We start from the raw sequence: 23,113 nt of genomic DNA, 5'->3' as shown, positions 1-23,113 counted from the left end.
ACCAGGTTCATCACATGAATGTAGTGAGATGTTGAGTAGTCTTTCCTAAATCCAACTTGTTCAGTCAGTCGTGCACGATGCTTTCTCTTTTCAATTTTTTTCATGGTCCCAATTGTTTATTCGCTTATAGAGCACCAAAAAAGTATTTTTTTATGAAGGGTTATATGCTATCCTTGTCTTTCTCCCTTTTCATCTTTTTAAGACTTCGCGCACTTACGCTCCTCGCGTCTACTGAGGTAGGTGTTTACAGCTTCCACTAACGTTTTAACTGCGAGAAACTATCTCCTTCCAGATTTACGAGGCTTTTCGTTCTTCCTTTCTCCAATCACCTTCATGGCAGGCCCAGGAGCTTCCAGGAAGGGCCGAGACTCGAAAGACTGCCGGCGGCATTGCAACTGGCTACCCTCGCTACGAGTCATTGTACTCGGAGGAACAAATTAGGATGCTACAGACGCGGTTCCTGTCGAAAAAAGCCCCGACATGGTGCGCACTAGGAATAAAACGTTCGCGCGCTTATTTGAAAGCGTCTGGTCAAGCTCCAAGCTATAAACAAGCCATTTCAACGGCGTATGGTGTCGCCGAAGCCGTCAAACGATGACAAACCCCTCCCCTGCTATACCGCGCTTCTTTTCCCCCGCAGACGAAAAAAAAAAAAAAAAAAGTAAGAACCGAGGGAAGAGCACGCTTGTGGGGAGCGCAGAAATTTACGATGCTGTTCCCTGGTTGGCATCTTATCAGGGCTCAAGGAGCTTTGTACCACAACTGCCCCAACTCGGTTATTCTCGACTGAAGAAAGCAGACAGCGCGCGCCTACACGTAGATCACAAAAGCCAGCCCGATGTCTGCCCCCTCGTGCCAACTTAACGCTCCCGGCTAAACACATGACGAGGAGAAAGAACTGCGGGGGAAACAACCGAGTGAAACAATTAAAAAGAAAGCGCCAAGCGATCGGGGCAGCAAGCGCCCTACGCTGTCGGCGAATCCTCAAAGGCGAGCGACAAAGACGCCGCCGCAGCGAGCAGACGACGTTCCTCCGCCTCCTTCGGCTACTTCCCTTCCCAGTCGGGCCCCTCGGCAACGCAAGGGCGTCACAACAACCCCCCTCGAAAAGCGAACAAAAGGAATAATGCAAGAGTGCGGCAGAAGTAGCCGCTAAACAGAACCACAAAAGTGGACAGCGTCTCGATCCGAGGCGCTTTCCTTTGTTCCTTTGTGTTTGCGGCCGCCGGCCACCGCCCTCCAAAGCAAGCAGAAGCCATTTTCGAAGGCGTAATTAAAGGAGCTGATTCCAGATGGCGCTCCCTGCGCGCCGCCTGTTTTTGAAAGGCGCTGTCGTCTGCTAGCATCGCCGCGATGGCGCAGACGATTTCGCCCCATTAGAAATGAGTGTAGCTTATATTCTCCGGTAACGGTTACGGAGGCGGCTTGCCCGGTGAAAGGAGGATGTTTTAATAGCGCACACTCAGACAGGGAGCCACAAACAAATGGGTCTGGCAGAACGTTTGTTGAGAATGGTGCGATAACGGCGCCTCGCGGTTCGTGGGTCGCATCGCTGGTCTGATAATGGCGGCGTTACATCACGCTGAGATAAAATGCAGCTGCCGTGGCCCTGTGATTTAGGCTCAAGTGCGGCGGTTCAGCCGTTTCTTGCTGTATACGCGCGATAACGGTAATCGGTGGGCTCGCCTGCAGAAAATACGGGAGTACTTGGGCCGTTTACTTAGTGCTACTGCTTTATTCTCTTCTGCGGGGATATAGATCATGTCAGTAGGGCACGCGTGATTAGCGGGTGCGTCGCTATAATTGCACGCATAAATAACGCGCTCAAAACCTGCTTCTGGACAAAAATTCAGGAATGTAGGTGATTCCAAGTTGATATGCGTCCGCTTTTACCTGACTATTCGGTGCTTTGCGCATGCGACGGCCGCGCAGTGATCGATGTGGCTGACGAAAAAAAAACAGCATTGATAAGTCAAGCGGAAAACAGATATTATTGTTTTATTGGGCTCTTGTCGCGTTTTGGGGTTACCTCTGCCTCCCCTAGGACAAGAAAGTCTTCGGACGAGAGAAATTATCTGTTCTTCATCAGGATTGTTTTTTCAATGTTGCTTTGAAGTCACGTGGCTGACTTTGCGCGAAAATTTTGTTATATATTCCTACATTACTTATATAATGTTGTATGTTTACGTAGTCAAGAAGGCAACGTATAAAATGTTTCTAAAAACATAAAGAGATATGTGTATATTTTTGATCGGTGGTCCTGTTTTCAACATTCCATTTACAATTTTATTAGAGACGCAGGCTGCCAAGTCACTTATAGCAGATGATAGCAATAATTAAAACAGAGAAGTTTTTTTATATAATCTAGAAAGATAGATGTCAAATTAACTAATGCGTGATGGATTCGAAAGCAGCAGGGTAGTTTCAAGTTCACTAGAAAATTACGCGGCTTGTTCGCCATCAATTAATTCCAAATATCGTCTCATGATTGTCTACGGCCTCAAGTTATGACTCGACCTCTTGTCAACGCCCCTACATCTTGCAAAGAGTGGAATCTTCCGAAGCAGAATTCATTTGTACAAAATTGCCGCGCAATTAAATAGAAAATACTATGGCAAGGTAGTTTCTTCTAAGTACTCGCAGAAAAAGAGGGGGTTCTGGGAAAATGGTCTTTGAAAGAAACCTCCGGTTGACCGATCAGATTTCACCCTGCCCGTTATCTGGTGGTTCGCGAAAAGCGCTGTAATCTGAAAATCGCTTAACTTATTCGTCCAACTTATTGGTTGGTTGGGGGGTTTAACTCGCCGACGCTACATAGGCGATGAGGCGCGCCGCACTGGAGGGCTCCGGATTAACTTTGACCACCTGGAGATCTTTAACTTGCGCCGAAATCTCGAACGCGCGGGCGTTTTCGTTTCCTCCATCAGAAAGCGGCCGCAGCGGCCGGGAATCGAACCCACATCCTTGGCCTCAGCAGCAAAATCGTCCAACTTACTCAAACTGAACGACGTTTACCTTCAACGAGCAACCAAGGTTCTACTATACTGTTACCAAAATAACAGTCAGGAAGCGAGGACGAACAGTAAACGAATGACGATTCGTGTTTTGAAAATCGCGCGCTCAGGTACAGCAGTATGGGTGGGGTGTCTCCAGATGGAGCCACTGGCGGGACAGCGAAGGCGGGGCCCCATTCCCCTCCCTCGAATCGCGCCGTTCGCGTTCGGCCCACGCGCGACGTTCGAAAGCACGCCGAGCAGACAACCGGTAGCAGACGACTTTCGTGGGCCACCGGAGCAGACGACCGAGGTCTAGATTCTGAGTGCTTCTTTGACAGCCACCCGTCACTGCACGTCTCGCTACTTCACCCAGTGGCTGTGTCATCCGGTACTAAGCTGAAGAAGCAGTTCCTTGGACGGCTGGGAAGAATATCAGCGAAAAAAAAAATACTTTAAAGGTCCCTCTGGATACTAACCGTGACTCCCGTGTCTGCAGGACCGACCGTGCGTTCACGAACTCTCGTCTGAACATGGCTTACTGTGAACTAAATCAGTGCTGACAACGGATTCAAGTGGCCGGAATTGACGAGGAAACTGCGGATGACTTCCTAGAACCGGATATGCGGCTGATTGCTCTCTAACCAACTTGACGTGGATCGTCTCAAGTTGCGCTGTCTCACGTGGACTGCGTTCGTAGCTAACGCAGGTTGACGCCGTTGTTGACAGCCACTCCAACCGTTCGGGCCGCGTTATTTCTGAAGGCGGCGCTACCATTGTCAGCAAGGCATTTCACAGACAACAATCGGTCGGTCAGACCTTGATAGCAGCCCTCAGTTATTTACGCGTCACAGGGTTTGTAAATCACGCCTGTTTCGCTGACATCCGAACAAACCCCGCTGCGGACTTTGACCGACGCATCCGCAAGCCTCATTGTCTCGCTAGCAGCTGGCACGGCTTCAAATTTGCTACCGGCTGCTGCCTTTGTGTTACGCGCGTTGGCTATAATGAAGTGCGAACTTGACCTTGTGTCGTGAGTGCACTTTCTTTGATGTGGAGTGCAACGCGTCGAGGTACCTCGGCGTTTCATTTGCTGCGAAGCTGACCGCCATGTCTACGCACCACTGTTTGCTTTCAGGTAAGCCACAACGTATAGTTCTTGTTTAGAAAGGAGGGGAGGGGGGGGGGGGGGTTGCACGCTGGGAAACAAATACAGTAAGTTTTTCGCTAAAAAAAAAGGTCGCTTTATTCCATACGAACCCAAGTAGTGCAGTTCGGAGAAATCCAATCAACAGCACTTTTAACGAAGTCTCGCTTATAACGAATTCAGCGTCCCGTCCCGGGGGCTTCGTTGTACCGAGTGTTTGCTATACATGCAGTGTATTTTTTTAATCGCCGTAAAGTTCCTCCTTGCACACGACACGCGCCTTTCGCTTTCTAACGTTCGCTCCAATAACCTTGAAAAATTGGAGTACTTCAAAACTGAGCCTCCCTAATGTTGCGCACCATGGTAGCGTGGTCGAAGTAGAGAGTGGTCGGTGTCGTGCCGGGCCAGTCACGGGAACCAAGTTTACGGAGAAAGAAAAACACTTTGTACAAGCATTTACATTCTCAATCTCAGCGAACAGGCAGTGAGTGCGCCCCTATGCCCGCGAGGTTCCGTCCCCTTTCTCCCTTTCTTCGCCCGCTGTGACCAGGAACGCATCAATCACAAAAAAAAAAAAAAAAAGTCATGGCGCTGATACTGACGCCCCCACACTCACACAGAAAGGGCACGTTCACCTCTCGCACATGTGGACGTCAGGTTGGCTCCTGTGAGGCAATCTGATAGAATTCCTTCGAACCACCAATGTTGAAGCGCGCTTCGGGAGGAGGAACCCCCTCTGGTAATGCGGCGTTGGGCGGCTCGTTGAGAGCGACGCCGTCTACAGCGTCATCAGCCACGCCGCAAAGTGCAGGACAACGATGCGCGGCACGCCACCAATGAAGAACACGTGTAGGAACGCGCAGACTGCAACCGCAGGCCTTTGCCACCACCTCCTTTGATAGTTTCCGGTCGTTAAGGTGGTGTACCGCCGGTGGGCGCTTGGGTGGCCGGGAAGTCGCCGAAAGCGGCTTACGTCGCCGCCGCATCATTGTGTACACGTCGAGTCGTTTGCCGTCGACGATTGGCACCCGGTCTACGACAGGCTTGGTGGTCGAACGGCGAGGACGGATTTCGGAACAATAACTAGCTATCGAAACATTTGTGGCCACTTTGGATAACGAGTTCCTCAAAACGATCAGAAGTGCAGCCACGTATTTTCAATCTGATTCAACGGATACGTCAAGCTTTTAGAATTACTTACTGGAGGTGTTTTGTGTTTCCAATTTACTATGTAGGCGAGCTGCTGGTTTTAACATTGTAAGCCTCTTGTCGAGGGCCCCTGGTGATTTCGCCGATATCGGTGCGTTGTTGCATTTGAAGCTCTCGCCGCATCTAATAACCTTAGACGATTGCAAAGGGCATTTGCTTCGGCGTTTTCCGGAGCGCACCCGTGAAGAGCCAAGCAGAGATTGAACTGCGCCAAAAGTGATCTATTTTTAGTTTTAACCCGCCCAAGGCGATGAGGCGCGCCGTAGTGGAAGGTTCCGCATTAATTTTGACCACCTGGGGGTCTTTAACGTACGCCGAAATCTCAAGCACACGAGCGTTTTCGCCTTCATCAGAAAAGCGACCGAGTATCGAAGTCGCGTCCAATTGGGCTCAGCAGCACAACGCCTAAGCCAGTGAGCCAGTCTGTGCCAAACTTGCGGACACGAAATATAGCATTGGCATAAACGAAAGTACGCACCAGGCTGGCTTCGAGGCAACGGTACAATCTCTGTACAAGGGTTGTTTGGCCCAGTCGCCTCACTGTTTCACGACATCAAATGTGCCGCGGTATAGTTGGTCTCGAATATACACGCCCTGTAGGGATCGTAGCAGGTGGAGTCGAATCAGATACTATTTTAGTGTAACGTTGGAAAGAGAATGCATTATACAGCCAATATGTTCTAATAATATCTGTTGAATGTTGAGCGAAACCTGTTCCACCTTATATAAACTGTAATGGCTTCCACGGTAATGGCTTCCACGGTAATGGCGCTGCATTCAAATGGCAGCGCACCTAAAAGCAGTTTTCAGAGTGCTATATACGGCTCTCTCAATATGCCCTTTCTGGCTCGATATATGAAAGCGAAAGCATTATATAGTTGATCCCGTAGTTCGAAAATCTTGAGTCCTGTGCAAGTAAGAAATCGAATACAAAAGGACAGATGGCTCAAAAAAGCGAACCTCAAGTGATTGAGTTGAAAATGAAATTGTGTGCATTTCGGTCTGGATGGGAGTCGAACCAAGGACCTCCGTAAAGCGAGACGAGTATGAACACCTCCAACCTCATCAGAGCTCTGTTTTCTTCGTTAATGTATTGGTAATTCAGTCACTTCAGGATTACATATTATTAATATGCACCGCGTTAATATTATTTATACAGCGTGTTCCAGCTATCCAGCACCAAGATTTAAAAAAACAGCAATGGCGTTACTCGAGGAAAACCTAGTGCATACTATTTCTGGTACGGTAAAGTAGCGACCAGTAATATTTTGGTTAATGAGATTTAATTAATTAATTGTGAATAATTATTTAATTCGAGAAGTACTGCCCTAATCACAAAGTGTCAATGAGGAATGTATAGGTACCCATGAGAAGCATCTAACAGCGGTATGTTGTGCGACGAACTAATTGCGTACTCATTTATTCTGACTGATAAAGAAACCCCGTGAAATATGAAAAGTACCACGTGATGGCGATTATAATTCAGCGCCCTGAAATAAGCTTATTGAAAGCAGCTGTTTCGTCTGTCACACGCCCGAAGAGACAGCGCAACACCTTGGTAATGGCATAGAAGCAGCAGCAACAGCAGGTTTCACCGGGCAAGTGTGGCAGATTAGGTGCAAACTCGGTCGTGATTTTTTGCTTCCTTTTTTTGTCCCCCCTTTATTTGGTTCTGGCTAGCTCAGAGACAGCCTGTTCGAGGGCACTGCTTTATGATGCGGGTGGGAGCGCTGTCACATGGTATTTTTCATATTTCGCGGGTTTCTTTATCAGCCAGAACAAATAAGAACGCAATTAGTTCGTCGCATAACATACCGCTGTTAGATGCCTCTCGCGGGTACCTGTATACAAATGCCTCATTGACACTTTAGTGATTGGGACAGTACTTCTCGAGTTTGATAATTAATTGCACTTAATTAATTAAAACTCATCAACGAAAAAATTACTGGCCGCTACTCCAGTGTACTGGAAGCACTGTGCACTAGTTTTTGTTAGAGCAACGCCAGCGCTCTTTTTTAAGGACTTTAATTTATGCATGATAGCTGGGACACCCTGTGTAATATGCAATACACAACCAAACGGGCGTATGCCGCAGTACGAAAGCATATGTAATACACATTCAATAACGTTTTTCAAAACCCGGGCAATCAGACACACACGCCCAACAGATACGTATGTACACGCCACTCCGGCGGATCACGCGCTATGCGCCGCATAAATACTGTGCACGCACGCAGCCTGTTTTCAAAAAAAAGGCTTAGTTGACCGAGGGGGTTCCGCATGCCGGTCAGTTCCGTAAACTACACCATTCCAGTAGAACAAAAACAGTGTAAGGAAACGCAAGAACCGAATGATGCGCGAAAAAAAAAAAAAAAAAAACTTGCCGTGACCAGGATTCGAACCTGGGTTATTGCGGCCACAACGCAAGGTACTAACCACTATACGATCACAGCTACCCGGGAGGGCGAGGCAGGGACTAGTTAGTCAGCGCATGGGTGATGGCCTTCTAGTTAAAAACGGGTAAATGTTGACAGGTGTACAAGAGTAACTTGAGCCGGCTAATTACAGGAGTGGTAGCCAGGCGAGTAGCAAAGTACGTTCTCGATAAAAATGTCAGCTTGGTGATCCGAACAGGGGTACGTGCGGGTCATGGTACCGGAGGGGAGAAGAGAGAGGAGGAGGAGGAAAAAAACTTGATTTATCCTATCCGTTGTGAGTGCAGTCACTCCGGACCAGTGAGGGGTGCCCTCAGTCCAGGACACCCTGGCTGTAGCCGGCCTTCCGTGCCCTATTCACCAGCCGAAGCTGGGAGCAGGGGTCAGAGCTAATCAGCGTCGCCACCCACTGTGAAGAGGTAGGGTTGAGATTGGGAGGGAGGTGTGGGGTGTTCGGGCATTCCCACACTATGTGGTGTACTGTTCCTGATGTGGGAAGAAGATGCACTGAGGGGAGAATTGGAGTATTGGGAGTATTGGGCGGGGAATATTTTGCGCCAGAGCGCGTTGTGGAGGAAGGTGTTTGTTTCGACCTGGCGAAGATATGACTCCTTCCGCTTTGGTGAGTTGCTTATGTGGGGGAGGAAACTGCTAACGAGCTAGTCGTTGACATGTTTGCACGTCGCAATTTTTAATGGCTTATTGCTCATACTTAGTCGGAAGATTTATGTTGACATTTCGTGCTCTCTTTCTCTCTCTCTCTGTGCGTGTGCGTGTGTGCGCGCGCGCGTGTATATGTGTGTGTGTGCGTGTGTGCGCGCGTGTGTGTGTGTGTCCGTCCATCCGTCCTTTAAGTACTCAACAGCTGTGTCCCAAATTTCGATTTATAAGCTACAGTTTTGTTTTTTTATTCTCCTTACGCTTGGCCACGGCCGGACTCGACTCTCTTCCTCCCGGGAGGAGGAGAGTCGAGTCCGGCCGTGGCTAAGCATTGCTGTTTCTTGCACTGTGCCACCCATTTCGTATTATGTTCCTTTCCCCGACTCCTCCCGATTTGTGTTGCTGTTGTTGCTGCTGCTGCAAGCTTTAATAGAAAGGAAGGCCTGTGGCCAGCGGGGAAAGAGAGGGGAAGGCGGAAGGGGGGTTCAGTCCTCATGGAGGTCATCTTGAAGAGGCATCATTTATTATTTATGTAGACCCAGCTCAATTTCGTGGCACAAACGAAAATGTCGCAGGCAGTATCGTATGAGTGATGTGTTTAACCTCCCACTAAAGGCCAATGTTAGATAAATAACGATGCTAACGATAAAATTCGGGTGACGATTATAAAGTGACAGTTGACTTGTGCCACTCACCAGGAAGCATCATCATCATCATGGTCGTCGTCTTGACGTCCTTGAATTCATCACCTCTTTTGTGCACACATTCAGGCACGTATACTTTGATGGAAATGTCTCTCGCATCCCCCCTCTTCGGCCGTTGAGAAAAGCGGCCAAAGGAATATCACCCACGTCGGCTCTAACGCACCGATATATATGGACGAGCATTTGCGGGTCTGCGTTTCGCGTATATTTTATTACGTGGAAGCTTTGTAGAGCTTTCGCTTTGGTCGAATTCACCTACTTTTAATCCTACATTGAACTTGAGGCAGACTCTGTGCCAGCAGGTATGACTAATAGAGCCAGCAATGTTTATAACGAGAGTAAAAAGTGCTCAAACCAGAAAGTGATACAAACACAGCACTAATTGTGACAACCATGGTGTCTTGTAAATTTCTTTTTTTTTTTTTTAAGGAAGCGATTCTACAAAAAACCGTCGTCCTTGTTTCTGTTGTTGTAGTTGTTGTCCTGTCAAGAAAATGGTCTCCGCTGTAAAGAGTAAACAAAAAACACATGCGTGATCTGAAAGAATTTGATCCGAGATCTCCACATAGTAGTACCCTATCGCGCTCTGCCTGTGCAATCGCCGCAGCATGTCAGCGGCGGAACAAAAGTTGTTGCAGTATTTTTTTTAGAACATACCCACTTTGTGGATTGGCCAAGAGTGGAGAACTTTGAGGGACTAAGCTGTCTGTATGAATTAGAAACTTCAACGTTGGAGAATAGTGTGTACCGCGTGATACCTGAACGTGACGTCGCGTGAGTAGAAGAAAAAAAAAGCCAGTCGAAGTAATTTCAGCCAAAACACCAAGAAACGGAAGCGAAGGAAGCGATGCAAATACAATGTAGCAGAAAAGAAGTTTTATTAAGAGAGAGAGAGAGAGGGGATAAACATCATAAATTGTGAGCTCATTGCTGCATGATTGTAAGTGGGGTAGGGGGAAAGGGGGGGGGGTATTGGCGCCCTGTGTTAAGCGTCGGCTAGTCCGGGATGCCCTGGTCCTTGCTAGCTGCTCGTACCCTCTCTATCAGCATGCGCTGGGTCGGGAGGAGGAGGAACAAACTTTTATTGAAAAACAAGACTTTTGGTGACGCTGATGGGTGGGGTCCCTAGTCCAGGACTCCACTGAGTCTGGCCTTCTCTCGGGCCTGGTTGTCTAGATGAAGCTGGTCTTCCAGGCTCGAGCTGGCCAGGGCTGCCTCCCATAGCTCAAATTTTTTTCTCTGGTGTTGTGTCTTCACGCCAATTGCTGTTGCACTCCCAGGTGATGTGGTATAGTGTGGGAGTGCTGCCGCAGGTTGGACATTCTGATCGGTATTTTCCTGGGTAAATAAGGCTATACCTGTGGAGGTTCGGATAAGTATTCGTTTGAATCTGTCTCCAGGAGGTGGCTTCCATTGCGTTTAGCTTTTTGTGAGGGGGCGGGTAGAGTGCCCTGGCTGCCCTGAGTGCTTCCAGTCTTTCCCCACGGCCGTTGGGCAGTGGGGTGAAAAACGGCGTGCTGTCACCCGCCCGGTCCGCCAATTCTCGGGCAGTGCTGTTAGCCGCTTCGTTCCCCGCCAATCCCTCGTGACCGGGGGTCTAGGTCAATCTGTGCGTGCCTTGGGGTCTTCCTCTGATCTTGTTCAGTATGTTTGCTCTTGAGCTGGGCAGCCGGTCCACCCACTCCTTGTACGTTTGACGGGGATCGAATGTGACGGACGGGGAGTATCGCCAGGCTTTCGCCTTCAAAGCCCGTATGCAGAATTGCCTTTTTTTTTTTTTTGCGAGGTTGCGCCACGGCATAAGAGGAAGTTTTCAAAGGTGCAACACTGCACCCGTTTCCCTAAGAAATCCAAGAAAAGAGCGGTGCTGGGGACCCCATATGTAACGCTTAAGATCTGGAGGTCTCCCAGGATGGAGCCCTGTGCCTCGGAGGTGTTGCATTCGGGCGTTTCTAAAACCTGGGCAAGTCCACAACAGGTGTTCATTGACGGGGCAGATGTCCGCAAACGGAGCGTGATAGCGGGCAGACCAGTGTGGGTAACTGGGAATAGCGCTACCCCGATTCGAAGCCTCCGCAGCAGGACCTCCTTCCAGCGAGCGGGCCCAGTGTGGGGAGGTCAGTTTTACGCGGTGGAAGCAGAGCACGCGGGGTGCGGCAGAGATTATCCTTTTCCGCCAGCAGCTCTTCTAAGTGGTAGTGGCCGTGGGAGGTCTCTTCGGTGGCAGGCGCGATCCGCCGCTGTGTGGCGATTCCACAAAATACGGACAGGGCATGGGTAGGTGTCGTTACATTGGGGAAGGCGTCCCCGAACCGGGCCCCGTCGTCTTCATCATGTGTCGTGGTGGTCGAGCGGCCAGCAAAAGCTGCTGCTTTGGTGTTGGCAAGAAGCCGGAGGCAAACTTAACTGGTTTACTGCATGGCGAGAGGTGAACAACGACGTTAGAGGAATAGCACCTTTTCCAGGCGCGGGTACAGCAGGGCTCGAACAGAGCGACAGCGCCCGCTCCGATGCTGTCAAAAGAATGCCGTTCGGTGCTCGGAGGAGCCGCGTATTTATCCCCGAAGCGCTAATGGTCAAACAGCTTTCCTAGTGCTTTTGCACGCGGCCCGAACACAATACGGGTACTAAGCGCTCTTTCCAGAGTTCGTGAGGGCCGGCAGTAGCGGCGCTCGTTGAGTCTGAGAGAGGGGGAAGAAGAGATACCAGCTGCTGCGCCCGCTTCGCAGGTGCACGTCTCAACACGAACAGTTTCGTATTTTGTAGCCGCCGAGCCTGGGTAACCGACAGCGAGGCGCACACGCGGCGGCCGTTCTCCGGCATGTTGTAGCCTCTCCGAAGAAGGGCGGCTTTCTTACATAGCGCCGAAGTTCTTAGCGTAGAGGGTAGCGGTGTGAATGCACGCAGCCAGGCTTGTACCCCGCGCAAAGCGACGTAAATCCCGAATCGCTGCCGTTGAGTCCCCGTGGAATCTTTCCCCCGAGAAGATCTTTCCAGCACTGCTTCCCCACGTTCTAATATCCAACAACCAACCCACTTGGTACCCCTCTCTCCGGCAAAGTTACTGGGGCGTTGGAAGAACCTCTAGCGGTTCGAGAGGGCATCGCGGCTGCTCTCACTTGAGCGAGACGAACGGCCGCTCGATATGTTCCCGTTGGTCGGCGCGGGGCCGGCACAAGCGGGATGACGGTGAGGCATGTCTAACTCTTACGTTCTCTGCGTTTTCTCGAATGTGGAATTATTTCGTTGTGATGACCGGCTTCTCAAAATGCAGAGCCTTATCGATTGATTTGATTGTAGGGTTTAACGCGCCGACGCGGCGCAGGCGATGAGGCGCGGCGTAGTGGAGGGCTCCGGATTAACTTTGATCACCTGGGGATCTTTAACGTTTGCCGAAATCTCGTACACACGGGCGTTTTTGCTTTTCGCCTCCATCAGAAAAGCGGCCGCCGCGGCCGGGAATCGAACCCGCGACCTCGTGCTCAGCCAGAGCCTTATCGCGTGTATATCACCGAGTGTTTCCGGACTACGTAGTACTTCCCATTGAGCGTGCGTGCGTGCGTGCGTGCGTGCGTGCGTGCTTGTCTGAAGAAGAGAGAACGAGAAAGAGAAAGAGAGAGGGTATATATTTGACATCACATTCCGCATTCTTACCGATTCCCCAAAAATCGGAATTATTAGGCTGGTTGTCGCTAACCCCGCTAGCGACAACCGGTATGAGACACGTACACGGCAGTTGCTGTACACGAGGTGGTTCGTTCAAATCGTAGTGGGATGTATGTGAAAAAGGCAACCTTTGCTCCCGCTATGCCTTCTCACCCGCTCCACGCACCTATTATGTGGAACCGAAAGGGGGGGGGGGGGGGGGTGCACAGTAACGGGGTTAGGTCGACCTCTGGAGCCGACGTTTATGCCGCTTGGGACTGTTGAAGGCGCACCGCTTTTTTAACAATAGAGCTGTTTAAGCTTCAGCTTGATCCATTGGCGTTCGCAAAAATAAATATCAAGAAAATCCCGGGCCATCTCCACTAACGTGAAACCTGGGGAGGGGCAAATCATGCAGTGTATAAATGTATTCTTGGCGCCTTGGCGTTTTGCCGTGAAACCGTTGGGTGTACAGCTTTGCTGTAAATGTCTCTTGTCTTTGAAGCACGAAGCTGTCTAGCGTGAGGCGTAAATGAGTGTCCCGGGTTTTTTTTTTCTTAGTACGCGTTACGTTCTAGCGCGAGGCGTAAACGAGTTTCCCGGTATTTTAGTACCGTGAATACATGAGACGACGATTACGATGAAGACGACGACGACAGGAAACATCAACAGTCCCAGCCCCTAAAAAAACCGGCCGCGACACCCGGTACAACCTTCGAGGAGTTGCTTTAGCGAAAAAAGAGAAAGAAATCGAGCGCTCCTCAGCGTGCGCCACATGATGAGAGCCCAGCGTCGTCTATAGGCTTGAGCGTGGGCTTGTGCCACGTGAGGAGCTCCCGCCTTCGCCGTCGCCGTCGTGTAGCGACCGGCAGATAACTGTGGGCCGCCGCTCTGAAGACGACGACGGCAAACCTGCCAAGCCCTCCCTTCCCTATTCACACGTGGACACGGTCACCAGACCAGCTGGCGAAGGAGTGGATGTCCACCGAGGCGAAAACGTGCTACAAGTGCATGTGCCCTACGCGGCTGTGTCTTCGGAAAGCGATGACGAAAGGAATTGACGGCAATTGCTACTGAAAAAAAAAAAAAAAAACACTAGCTGTACCATCGGCGTCTAATGAAACGAGAGCACGAAAATACGAACCTGAACGCACAAATAGCGTTATTTCTTTCCACGCAAATCAAAATGACGCGTGGCTTAGTTACAAAAGCAAAGTTGGGAAAAGTGGATATCGAAATATACCAATAGCGTGCCGTTATAAACAGCATTTTTCAATTTTGCGCGTTCTGGTTCATATATTCGTGTCCGCGTTTCATTTGACGCCGACAGTACATACATTAATGGTGTTTCCTTTAGAGTTCCGTCCAAAACGGCTTTGAACTGCTGGGGTCCGGCTGCTCCCTCTCTCCTGGGATCCGCTGTCAGTGCGGGGAGAAGGCAGGTCGCCCCCCAGCCCTGCTGGTTCTTCAGCTTTGCACCACCAGTGCGAGCTGCGCCAATTTTTTTTTTGTATTTAAAAACAAAACAAAAACAGTGGAGGTGCTGGGTATCGATCCCAGTACCTCTCGCATGCTAAGCGAGCGCTCTACCATCTGAGCTACACCCCCGGACGAGGAACGCCTGCGGTATAAAGAAACCACTTTCAAGAATCGACCTCCCTCCCCGTTGCGCCACTCTTGCTTTTGACCCAGATTAAATCCAGTTCGGCGCCGAGCGGAGATTGAGCAACAAAGTACGCAGAACGTCTACCGTTTCCTTCGTATTGTCCGGATTCGAAGTGCAACTCCGTCGGGGGTGTAGCTCAGATGGTAGAGCGCTCGCTTAGCATGCGAGAGGTACTGGGATCGATACCCAGCACCTCCATGTCTTTTTTTTTAAACTTCGTTATATATATTATGCATGTTGCTATTGTTCAGAAATATGTAGGAAACGTACTTGAAACGCAGCTAAAAGAACAGTGTAAGGTTACCTGATCGCCTTACAATTACCGCGAAACTGGAGCATAATAATTGAAGTAGCAACAAAATAACTGATTCACGTCTGACAGGTGTAATGTACAACATAACAACGAAAAGCTGGTTTTGTGCTTTGCCTTTCAATGGGCGCCGCCCTTCACTGCTGCACTCCCGGATATTATTTCCTCATGAATGGCGCAACTTCATCTGTTTTCATCATGGCAATGAAAACTTTCCACGTGTGCAAGGGTGTTAACGCAGTATTGTTTCCACTTGGCATACGGACTGTCATGTGATGGTTTGAAGTAACGCATGTGAGAGCCCCGATGCACTCCGGTGAGGTTGTTGGTGAGATCCCCGATGCAAGACGACGACGAATCTGTCAATCCATCTCTTCACAATCCACACGTGGTCACGTTCACTGGACCAGCGGACGAAGTAGTGGAGGTCTACCGAGGCGAGGACGCGTTACAAGTGGATATGACTTAGCGCGCGCGGTGCCGTCGGAAGACGACGACCGAAAGGGATGACGACGACTGCCAATGAACAAAACACTGCACATACTTTAATGGTCCCTGCTTTGCATTGCCGCCCAAACGTTCTTGCACTGCTGGGGTCCGGTTGCTCCGTCTCTCCGGGGATCCGCTGTCAGTGCGGGGAGATGCTAGGTCGACCGAAGCTCTGCTGTTTCTCCAGCCTTGCCCTAGTAGTGTAACCTGTGCCATTTTGTTTTGTTATCAAGAGAAAAGGGGTCGCGCCTCGCGTACGGTTCTCTGTTTAGTCCTTGTCTGCACAAAATAAAAAGGAGTGGTGGCGTAGTCTGCAAAGTTACACTAAATTTCCCCTGAGGGTTACCGTTACACTTATTAGGGAGAGGAAGTCAGCGTGTATCGGTCGTGAACAGTTATTAGCTATGCAGAATTGGGCCTGTAACTTGGCAGTGGTCTACGACGGCAAATTTTTGTTTTCATACGGGTAGCAGCACCGTATCTAATAAAGAGTTCAGACGATGTGACTTATATGCGTTTTAATCATATCGTTGCAATAAAAGAATTTGAATTTGCATCAGTATCCACCATCCCGGGTCAGTGCGATCATCATCCGTATTAGTCGTTATTTCGTATCACTCGCTGTAACTTAATACTCCTTACTTCTTTCCCCCGTCACTGAGGAAAGAAACTGCGTGCACGCCAAAGGACGTCATTTACTGCTCACCAAAATCCCACGCATAATGATCCTAGTATTGATAGACATTTCGCCATTTTTAAAGCAAAGCTTTCTACCTCCGGAAGGCAACGGTTTCGTCGTGTGCGAGACAAGAAACTCCCAACCAGACTAAATGAAACTACGGGCACTGCCAGGGATCGACCCTGGTCCCGAATAGAAGCGGAGCGAGAGAGAGCCGTCGTCTTAGCGACTAAGCTACGCCCATACGTGGAGACGGGGAGACAGACGCTGGTTTTGATTCAGCGGCTGGCTGGGGAGGGGGAGGGCGCTTTTTGGCGCGAATACCAGGTATAACGGCTGGCAGAATCTCTGGTTTTACTCTTTGTAGAGCCGCGTGAGAGAATACGTCGTATGGGCAGTTGTGTGGGTGTCGTTTACAGCTTTGCTTTCCAACAAACTTCACAGCGTGAATTGGAGCCGACTTTTTTGTCTAACCTTTTATACTGCATAGTAGGTACGGGTTGAAGCACTCTTTTGATGTTTTTTGTGTTTATGTACTCTTTACTGTTTCCAAAATAAGCAAGGTTTCGTTTTCAAGTTGCCGTGTGGTACTTATCTGATATGTGCCTCTTTTTTCCTTTTGCCATTCCAGGTGCATCAGCACCGACACGACTGTTGGTGCGGTATTGCGCTGCGGAAATCCGGTGACGTCAGTGGCGCGGCGCCTGCCATGAACCAATGGGACAGCCACGATGAGTTCCGCCAGGAAGACATCGCTGAGACGACTGGTCGCGTACACCGCCGCTCTCTGCATGCTCATTGGCTACGCCTTTTTCGCCCAAGACCTCACTCCGACATCCGGCTACAACGGACCTTCGCCGGTGCAGCCCGTCGACGACGGTCAAGAGCCGGCGACGAGTGCCTCGGTCACCACTGCCCAACCTGCAAGTGACGTCGCCATCAACAGCGTCCGGCTCCCACGACAAGCGCGCAGTGAACGGCCGCACATGGGCGATGTACTTGTGGATAAAGAGGGCACTTTTAGACTGCTCTCCGAAGTCGATGAACGACGGCTTAGAGCTTTGAGAATGCGACGACGCAGCGGCCACTCACGGAGAACTTTAAACGGTGGCCGTTTGGGTCCGCTTGCGTTGGCACTTAGAGCCGCCCCGTCCCCACGGCTTCAAGTTGCCGCGTTCGGAACACCCGAAGCGTCACCCGTGGTTGGCGATGGCAGCGATGACGAATACGACCGACCTGAGAAGCCGGCTAACGCCAGCCCGTCAGCGAACGAGGTCGACATCCGGGATAGAAATGACCTGGACGACGGTGAAACGGACTCGTCCGGGGAAGGGGGCACCCGAATCCTCGATGGGTACTACGACGGTGCCGTGTCGCGAGTGATCGCTGGTGACGCCGGAGTGCCCAGTTCTCAGAGTGCAGGAGCTTTAGCGAACTACAGCGTGGTGGACGCGACGTTTGGCGAGCGTCCTCGACGTCGCCTTCCACAGGCGATCATCATCGGCGTGAAGAAGGGCGGCACGCGGGCCGTGCTCGAGTACCTGAGACTGCACCCGCAAGTGCGAGCAGCGGGGCCCGAGCCGCACTTTTTCGACAAGCACTACCACAGGGGCTTCGTCTGGTACCGGTAAGTGCTCGCCTATGCTCCTTCTTTTGAGCCTGAACCACGGGTGCGTTTTGAGCGCGAATGTGCATGCAGAGGGCAAAGCCCACGAAACGCTCTTCACGAAAGCCAACTTCACGAAAGCCAACTTTCTTATAGCAGTGATGACGATCGTGGGTGAAGTTAAAGAAAAACACGCTTCCCGCGGCGGAATCGAACCTCAGACCCTCTTGTTATGAAGCTGGCGCCTATCCGATTCTGCCATTTTGACACGGTCGCAACAGCCCGTATTTGGAGACGGGTGCATGGACGGGCACAATTAGTCTGAGGAATCACGCACCCCTCCGTCTAAAGACGACGACGGTTTAGCGCGAACCTTTCTTCGTGCGAAATAAAAATGGGAAAAGGCCGAAGTCACAGCTACCCGAAGAGCAAAATGCGTGCGAGTCAAAGTCAAAGCTTAACATATCGAAGTCCAAATGCATGCGTGTCAAAGTCCAAAGTAGAAAACGACAACCAAGGACAACCGTCGTCGTCTTTAGATGGAGGGGTGCAGGATTTTTTTATGGCTGCCTTCATAAGCGGAGCGGGTGACGAATTATAGTGCAGTTCTCATTCTCATAGTGGGAGGGGCCTGGCTACTTGCGTCAACAGGAAGCGCGCCTACATGTGGCGGTGGGTTTCAAACGCCTATCAGTGTTCGGAGCAGCCTTCTGGGCCGTCTAGAGGCGTTCAGGCTTACCACCACGGTGGATATTTGACGGCCACTTATATAAGCGGCATGGATGACGAATTGTGTCGTTTTCAGCCATATTATCAGCTCATTCCGCGCATGTGTACCTTTGTATGCGCCTTGAGTTGCGTTTTGGCGAGCGATAACAAACTGACGCTGGCGCTACCTGCGCCACTTAAAGGCAACAGCTATAGAGCCGTGTTGTTCCGCGCGGTTCACGCTTTGCAGTCTACTGTATTCACCGAACAAGTGCGGCGCGCTATAGGCAAGCCGACGGTATACCCGTTTCTCGTGGCCTGCTCTACTTAGACGCAAATGGCCTGCCGGCCGTTTGGATGAAGCGTTTGTGGGTGCGGGTTCTTTCACTCCGGGTTCCACCCACCGACGAAAGAACAATTGCGTTTCTTGTACAGCACCGTCGGCGACCTCGGCATGCAGCAATCTCGTTACGCGGTTGTTCTTGGCTCCATTGTTGTTGCTTGCGTAACGTGTGCTGTGCGCGGGCACGTGGCGTCGAGAACCGCACGTTGACTGTTCCACTGAGGTCGCTTAGTACCGCCCCCGAAACACTAATCGTGTTCGATCATGTACGTCATAGTTCCTTTATTACGTGCTTCGTCGTTTGTATCCTAATGGTAAACTTTTATGCTTTCCAATGGCAGCGGGCTCGGCAGGCATTATACCGCTCTGCCTGGGACCAAAGTAGCGCGGACAAAATGGGCGACCACCGTACGGACACATTCGTGGCGAAAGGTTAATACGGAAGACAAATCGCAAGGTATATTGATGTAAACCGTGTCAATGACCCAGCCGCTGCATTCAACTGCGAGCGGACACTCGTTCAGGTTTAAATAAAAATGCAGTTTTTTTCTTTTCTTGCCTGTGACCGTCAAGACGCCTTCAAAGGGTTGCCGGAGTTCATGACTCCTGTCAGGCAGTGATCAATAAGCATCTTTATTTTTCCCTCAGTCGAGAAGAAACATTCCGTCGCAACGACTCCCTCTCTCTCTCTCTCTCTCTCTCCTCTCCTCTCTCTCTCTCTCTCTCTCTCTCTCTCTCTCTCTCTCTCTCTCTCTCTCTCTCTCTCTCTCTCTCCCTCTCTCTCTCTCTCTCTCTCTCTCTCTCTCTCCCTCTCTCTTTCTCTCTCTCTCTTTCTCTCTCTCTGTCTTTCCTTCCGCCGGCATCTACTTCAATCGTTAACGTCACCAGCGCGCGGAACGTCTAGACGCGGAATTTCGCGGTTCCCTCTTGGCAACAATCGTAATTTACGAACTGGACGTAACGTAAATCATGGAAAGAGACGGCGATACGAAACATAAGAAATGCGGGACGGACGCGGCTTCTTCCATATGGCGTGTAAAAACCAAGTCGTCCGACTTTTCATCGTGCTGCACAAGTTAAATTTTGTGCACGAATACAATACTTAAGTTGGGTTAATTGAAAAGTTCGCACTTGACCCAATAACACAAGTGCCATTTTCACACAAACTTCCAACAACCAGCTAGCTACTAGGAAAAACAGATGAAGGAGAGCCGACTCACCGGAAATTTTCTCGGCTGTTCATTATGACGTCACAGGGACTTGTACTTTTTTTTATTACATGGGAGAATACTCCCAGACGTGACAGTACGAGGACTACACATTCAAGCAAACAAAGGAATACACTTAAGTTAGGAGGAACACATATACATCAAAATGCAGGCAAACACACACAAGCTTTCAAAAGAGGGCACCAGTCAGGTGGTTGGTCAAGCGAATTATACACACTATGTACACACTATGTACGCTATGTACTTGCACGGTTGGCGACCACCGACCAACGTCAGCTTGAAGAACTATCCGTATATATGCACGGCCGGGCTAGAGGAGCGGCAAGCGCTCACTTTCGAAAGTGCGCGCTCGCCGCTCCTCCAGTCCGGCCTTGACTGGGCGGAATTCGAGCGGCGCCTCTAGTTCCGTTCTACCGTATAGCTTGAACGCCAATAACCGCACTGCTAACTGTATTTAGTATTCCCCTGTTACGTCACTTGAAGCTTGAAGGATTTTCAGCAATTCTCATCTTTTTTGGGGGTTTAAAGAAAGAAAGAAAAAACATCTTCGGGGTTGTGACTGAAGCGAGCGAACTACCAAAAAACTGTTCTTTCAAAATAAACAACACTGCCTTTCTGTTTTCACGGCGTCTTCAAATGTTTGCCGCGGGCGCGTAAACACACACGTTTTTCCTCCCCACGTATACGGCATACACGGCGGAACGGCAGCTGTCCAAATTAGCTCCACGTAGTGGTCACAGCCTGCTAGCGGTCGTGCGGCGGCGGCCTCTCCTTGACAGCCCCTTCTTCATCGTTTCGGTGCTGATGAAAGGGTGGCATTCGGGGAACATCGACTCGAGAAAGGCTGTAAAACGGGGCCCCGAAGAACGCGGGCCGCTAAGGAAACCGTGTACACAACCGTACGCGCAGCTGCTTCGTGCATGCATAGTTTACGGCTTCCCGCCAGACGTCTGTTACTCTTTTCCTTTAGTCGTAAGAAAGGGGGAGGAACGTGGAGGAGGAGGAGAGGAGGAGGTGGCTGACTTTTCGCAGAATTGGAGGTTTACCCGCTGCGCGTGCTGAGCGTACGCGCATACACAACGCAAAGGTCCCGCTTTTTTTTTTCTTCTTTTTTATCCACAACCACCGCCTATTTCCTCTTGCCCTTTCTTTGAAAGCAGGAAACGCGCGCGAGCTTCGCGGAATCCCTTCCTATAGGAACACCACTGGAGAAAAATGTGTTCAAACCCCAAGCCAGATATAAACTCGATTCAGCAGTGGGTTGCACTACATTGTCAAGAACGATACAAAGCTGGAATGAAGAAAAATAATTAACTTTTGAGATCACCAGTAGCAGGTTAGGTAGGCCAAACGTTGCTCCACACGCGCGAAATACCCTTCATAGATGTTTTGAAGTGTTCTCCCAGAAAGTGGGGTTCACATCAAGCGTTAATTGTTTCCCACACAGTACACCGCGCTATGCAAGTTTTGTCCACAGCTAGGTACCCTCCAGCATATAATTGTGGAATGCGCTTACAACCCAGCCCTACCACCCCTCTCCACCTGTTCCTTTCCTGAGTTGTGGGAGACACTGTTGACCAGCTGTCAACCGGAGGACCAGACTCTCCTGGTGACACGGGCCAAGACGGCCGAGGGCAACGCATGGATTCCCGGACTAGGGTTTCCACTCTCACATTTGATCTCATTAAAATGTCTCTCTCTCTCTCTCTCTCTCTCTCTCTCTCCTCTCTCTCTCTCTCTCTCTCTCTCTCTCTCTCTCTCTCTCTCTCTCTCTCTCTCTCTCTCTCTCCTCTCTCTCTCTCTTCCTCTCTCTCTCTCTCTCTCTTCTCTCTCTCTCTTTTAAACAGTTGATGTGCGTGCTGACTGTTTATGCCCATAGTTCATCAGAGTTATCCAGACGGAGCGTTATAAGAAAGCTTTCTAGGCCCTTGTGTATAGGCTTAGAAGTTTATTTGCGTATTTTTAGTGGCCCACTGTGGACTCCATGTCCTTGGGTGCTCTTTGTGAGTACGCTCATTTGCCAAAGATTGTTCCACGCAAAAAAAAATAATAATAATGTATTCGTTTACGAAAGGCTCACCAAAAGGTATTACCGCCAGTCTTGAGTGAGTTTCTAAAGCGACGTACACACTACGCCCTCGTCCTGTGCGATCGCCTCTCTTCGATGCGTCACTTTATAGTACGAATCCAATCCGAACCACCTACGTTGAATCTGCATATGCAGGCCGATGTACGCTTTCTGAGCGTGCCGCGGTTCAACTTCTTACCGTCTCACGAACTAACCACACTACAGCGTAGTTACGTTCACGGGAGCAAAGAAAGGTTGTTCGAGTGTCTTCGACAAAGTGAAGCTAATACTCATGAACATGTCGGCACGGCGTTCCTGAAGTGTTTGCTCAGGCAGAGAGTCCGAGTGGCGCTTCACTGCATGCATGCGCGCTAGGGCTTTTGCATATACTTGTTGCAGGCTCTTCGCCTCACCATAGCTTCCGCCATTCTCTCTTGAGCCTTCGCAACAGCACCCGAACCACCAGCACCAGCCGTGCACCGATGTCTCAAGTTTCGCAACAATTATCGCTCAAGCGCACGAGCGCGCTCCCGAAAAGAGATCCGACACCGTCATTTGATCTCGCCGCCGCGGGGGTCAAATTGTTCCGAAGCCAGCGAGGGCTCCCGACAGTTTTGCTGCAAGCAAGTAGATATATTGGAAGCCAGACACGCTTACGGGGAAAACAAAACCTCGTAACAAAATACAGGGGAGCCGAAAATCGCGCTCAGGCTCGTGTAGCTGCTGAGGCGCAAACGTGTAAAAGGTGGAGGGACGGACTAAAACGAAAAAAAAAAAAAAAAAAACGGAATAGTAGGCCGTAGGGCGAAGTGAAAATGGTCAGCACGCCTAAGCAAGCGTCTCGGGGCCCCCTCCCCCTCCTATATCCCCCGTATATCGGCTGTCATGCGGCAAAGCGTCAATTATTTTATAATGCCCCCGGAACGCGGCGCGAGTACTCTCTTAATTGGCCCGGCGGGAAGAGGGTCTGAAGGACCGCCCTTTTGACGCCTTTTCCGCGAACGGCCCGAGCTTGTGAGCGCGAGGGGATCGAGGTAATTTCCTCCGCGCTGCGGCGCTCACGGTTTTGTTTTGGGTGCCTGCAGCTTGTTCGGCGTGACATTGCTGCGAGCTCTCCCAGGCCTATCCCACTATACGCTGGTGGGGCGGTCCGGTATCATCTGGCGTCGTGGCGAAACTTGAGATCGGGGCCTATATTCTGGAGTAATTTATTTGGGCACAG

At 50.4% G+C, this 23,113-nt stretch overlaps 1 protein-coding gene and 3 non-coding genes across 4 annotated transcripts in view; 2 read left to right on the top strand and 2 right to left on the bottom strand.

Annotated features, from left to right (window-relative positions):
* The first annotated feature begins 3,226 nt into the window (after positions 1–3,226).
* The window catches only part of LOC144166792 (heparan sulfate glucosamine 3-O-sulfotransferase 6-like), a 92,011-nt gene continuing 72,124 nt past the window's right edge, over positions 3,227–23,113 (top strand). The window contains exons 1-2 of the mRNA XM_077696280.1: positions 3,227–4,131; positions 16,569–17,564. Coding sequence (XP_077552406.1) covers positions 16,669–17,564 — 896 coding nt within the window. The 5' untranslated portion in view covers positions 3,227–4,131; positions 16,569–16,668. The remainder of the gene's footprint in view (positions 4,132–16,568; positions 17,565–23,113) is intronic.
* Trnah-gug (transfer RNA histidin (anticodon GUG)) lies at positions 7,731–7,802 on the bottom strand. Its single transcript has one exon. It is a non-coding gene; the product is annotated as a tRNA-His (tRNA).
* Positions 14,329–14,401, bottom strand: Trnaa-agc (transfer RNA alanine (anticodon AGC)). The gene has a single exon. It is a non-coding gene; the product is annotated as a tRNA-Ala (tRNA).
* On the top strand, positions 14,585–14,657 carry Trnaa-agc (transfer RNA alanine (anticodon AGC)). Its single transcript has one exon. It is a non-coding gene; the product is annotated as a tRNA-Ala (tRNA).

The sequence above is a fragment of the Haemaphysalis longicornis genome, unplaced genomic scaffold (genome assembly GCF_048455015.1).
Source record: "Haemaphysalis longicornis isolate Haplotype H1 unplaced genomic scaffold, Haemaphysalis longicornis Haplotype H1 scaffold_19, whole genome shotgun sequence".
Classification (NCBI taxonomy): domain Eukaryota; kingdom Metazoa; phylum Arthropoda; class Arachnida; order Ixodida; family Ixodidae; genus Haemaphysalis; species Haemaphysalis longicornis.
The sequence above is the reverse complement of the archived record's forward strand: the minus strand, read 5'-3'. Positions and strand labels throughout refer to the sequence as shown.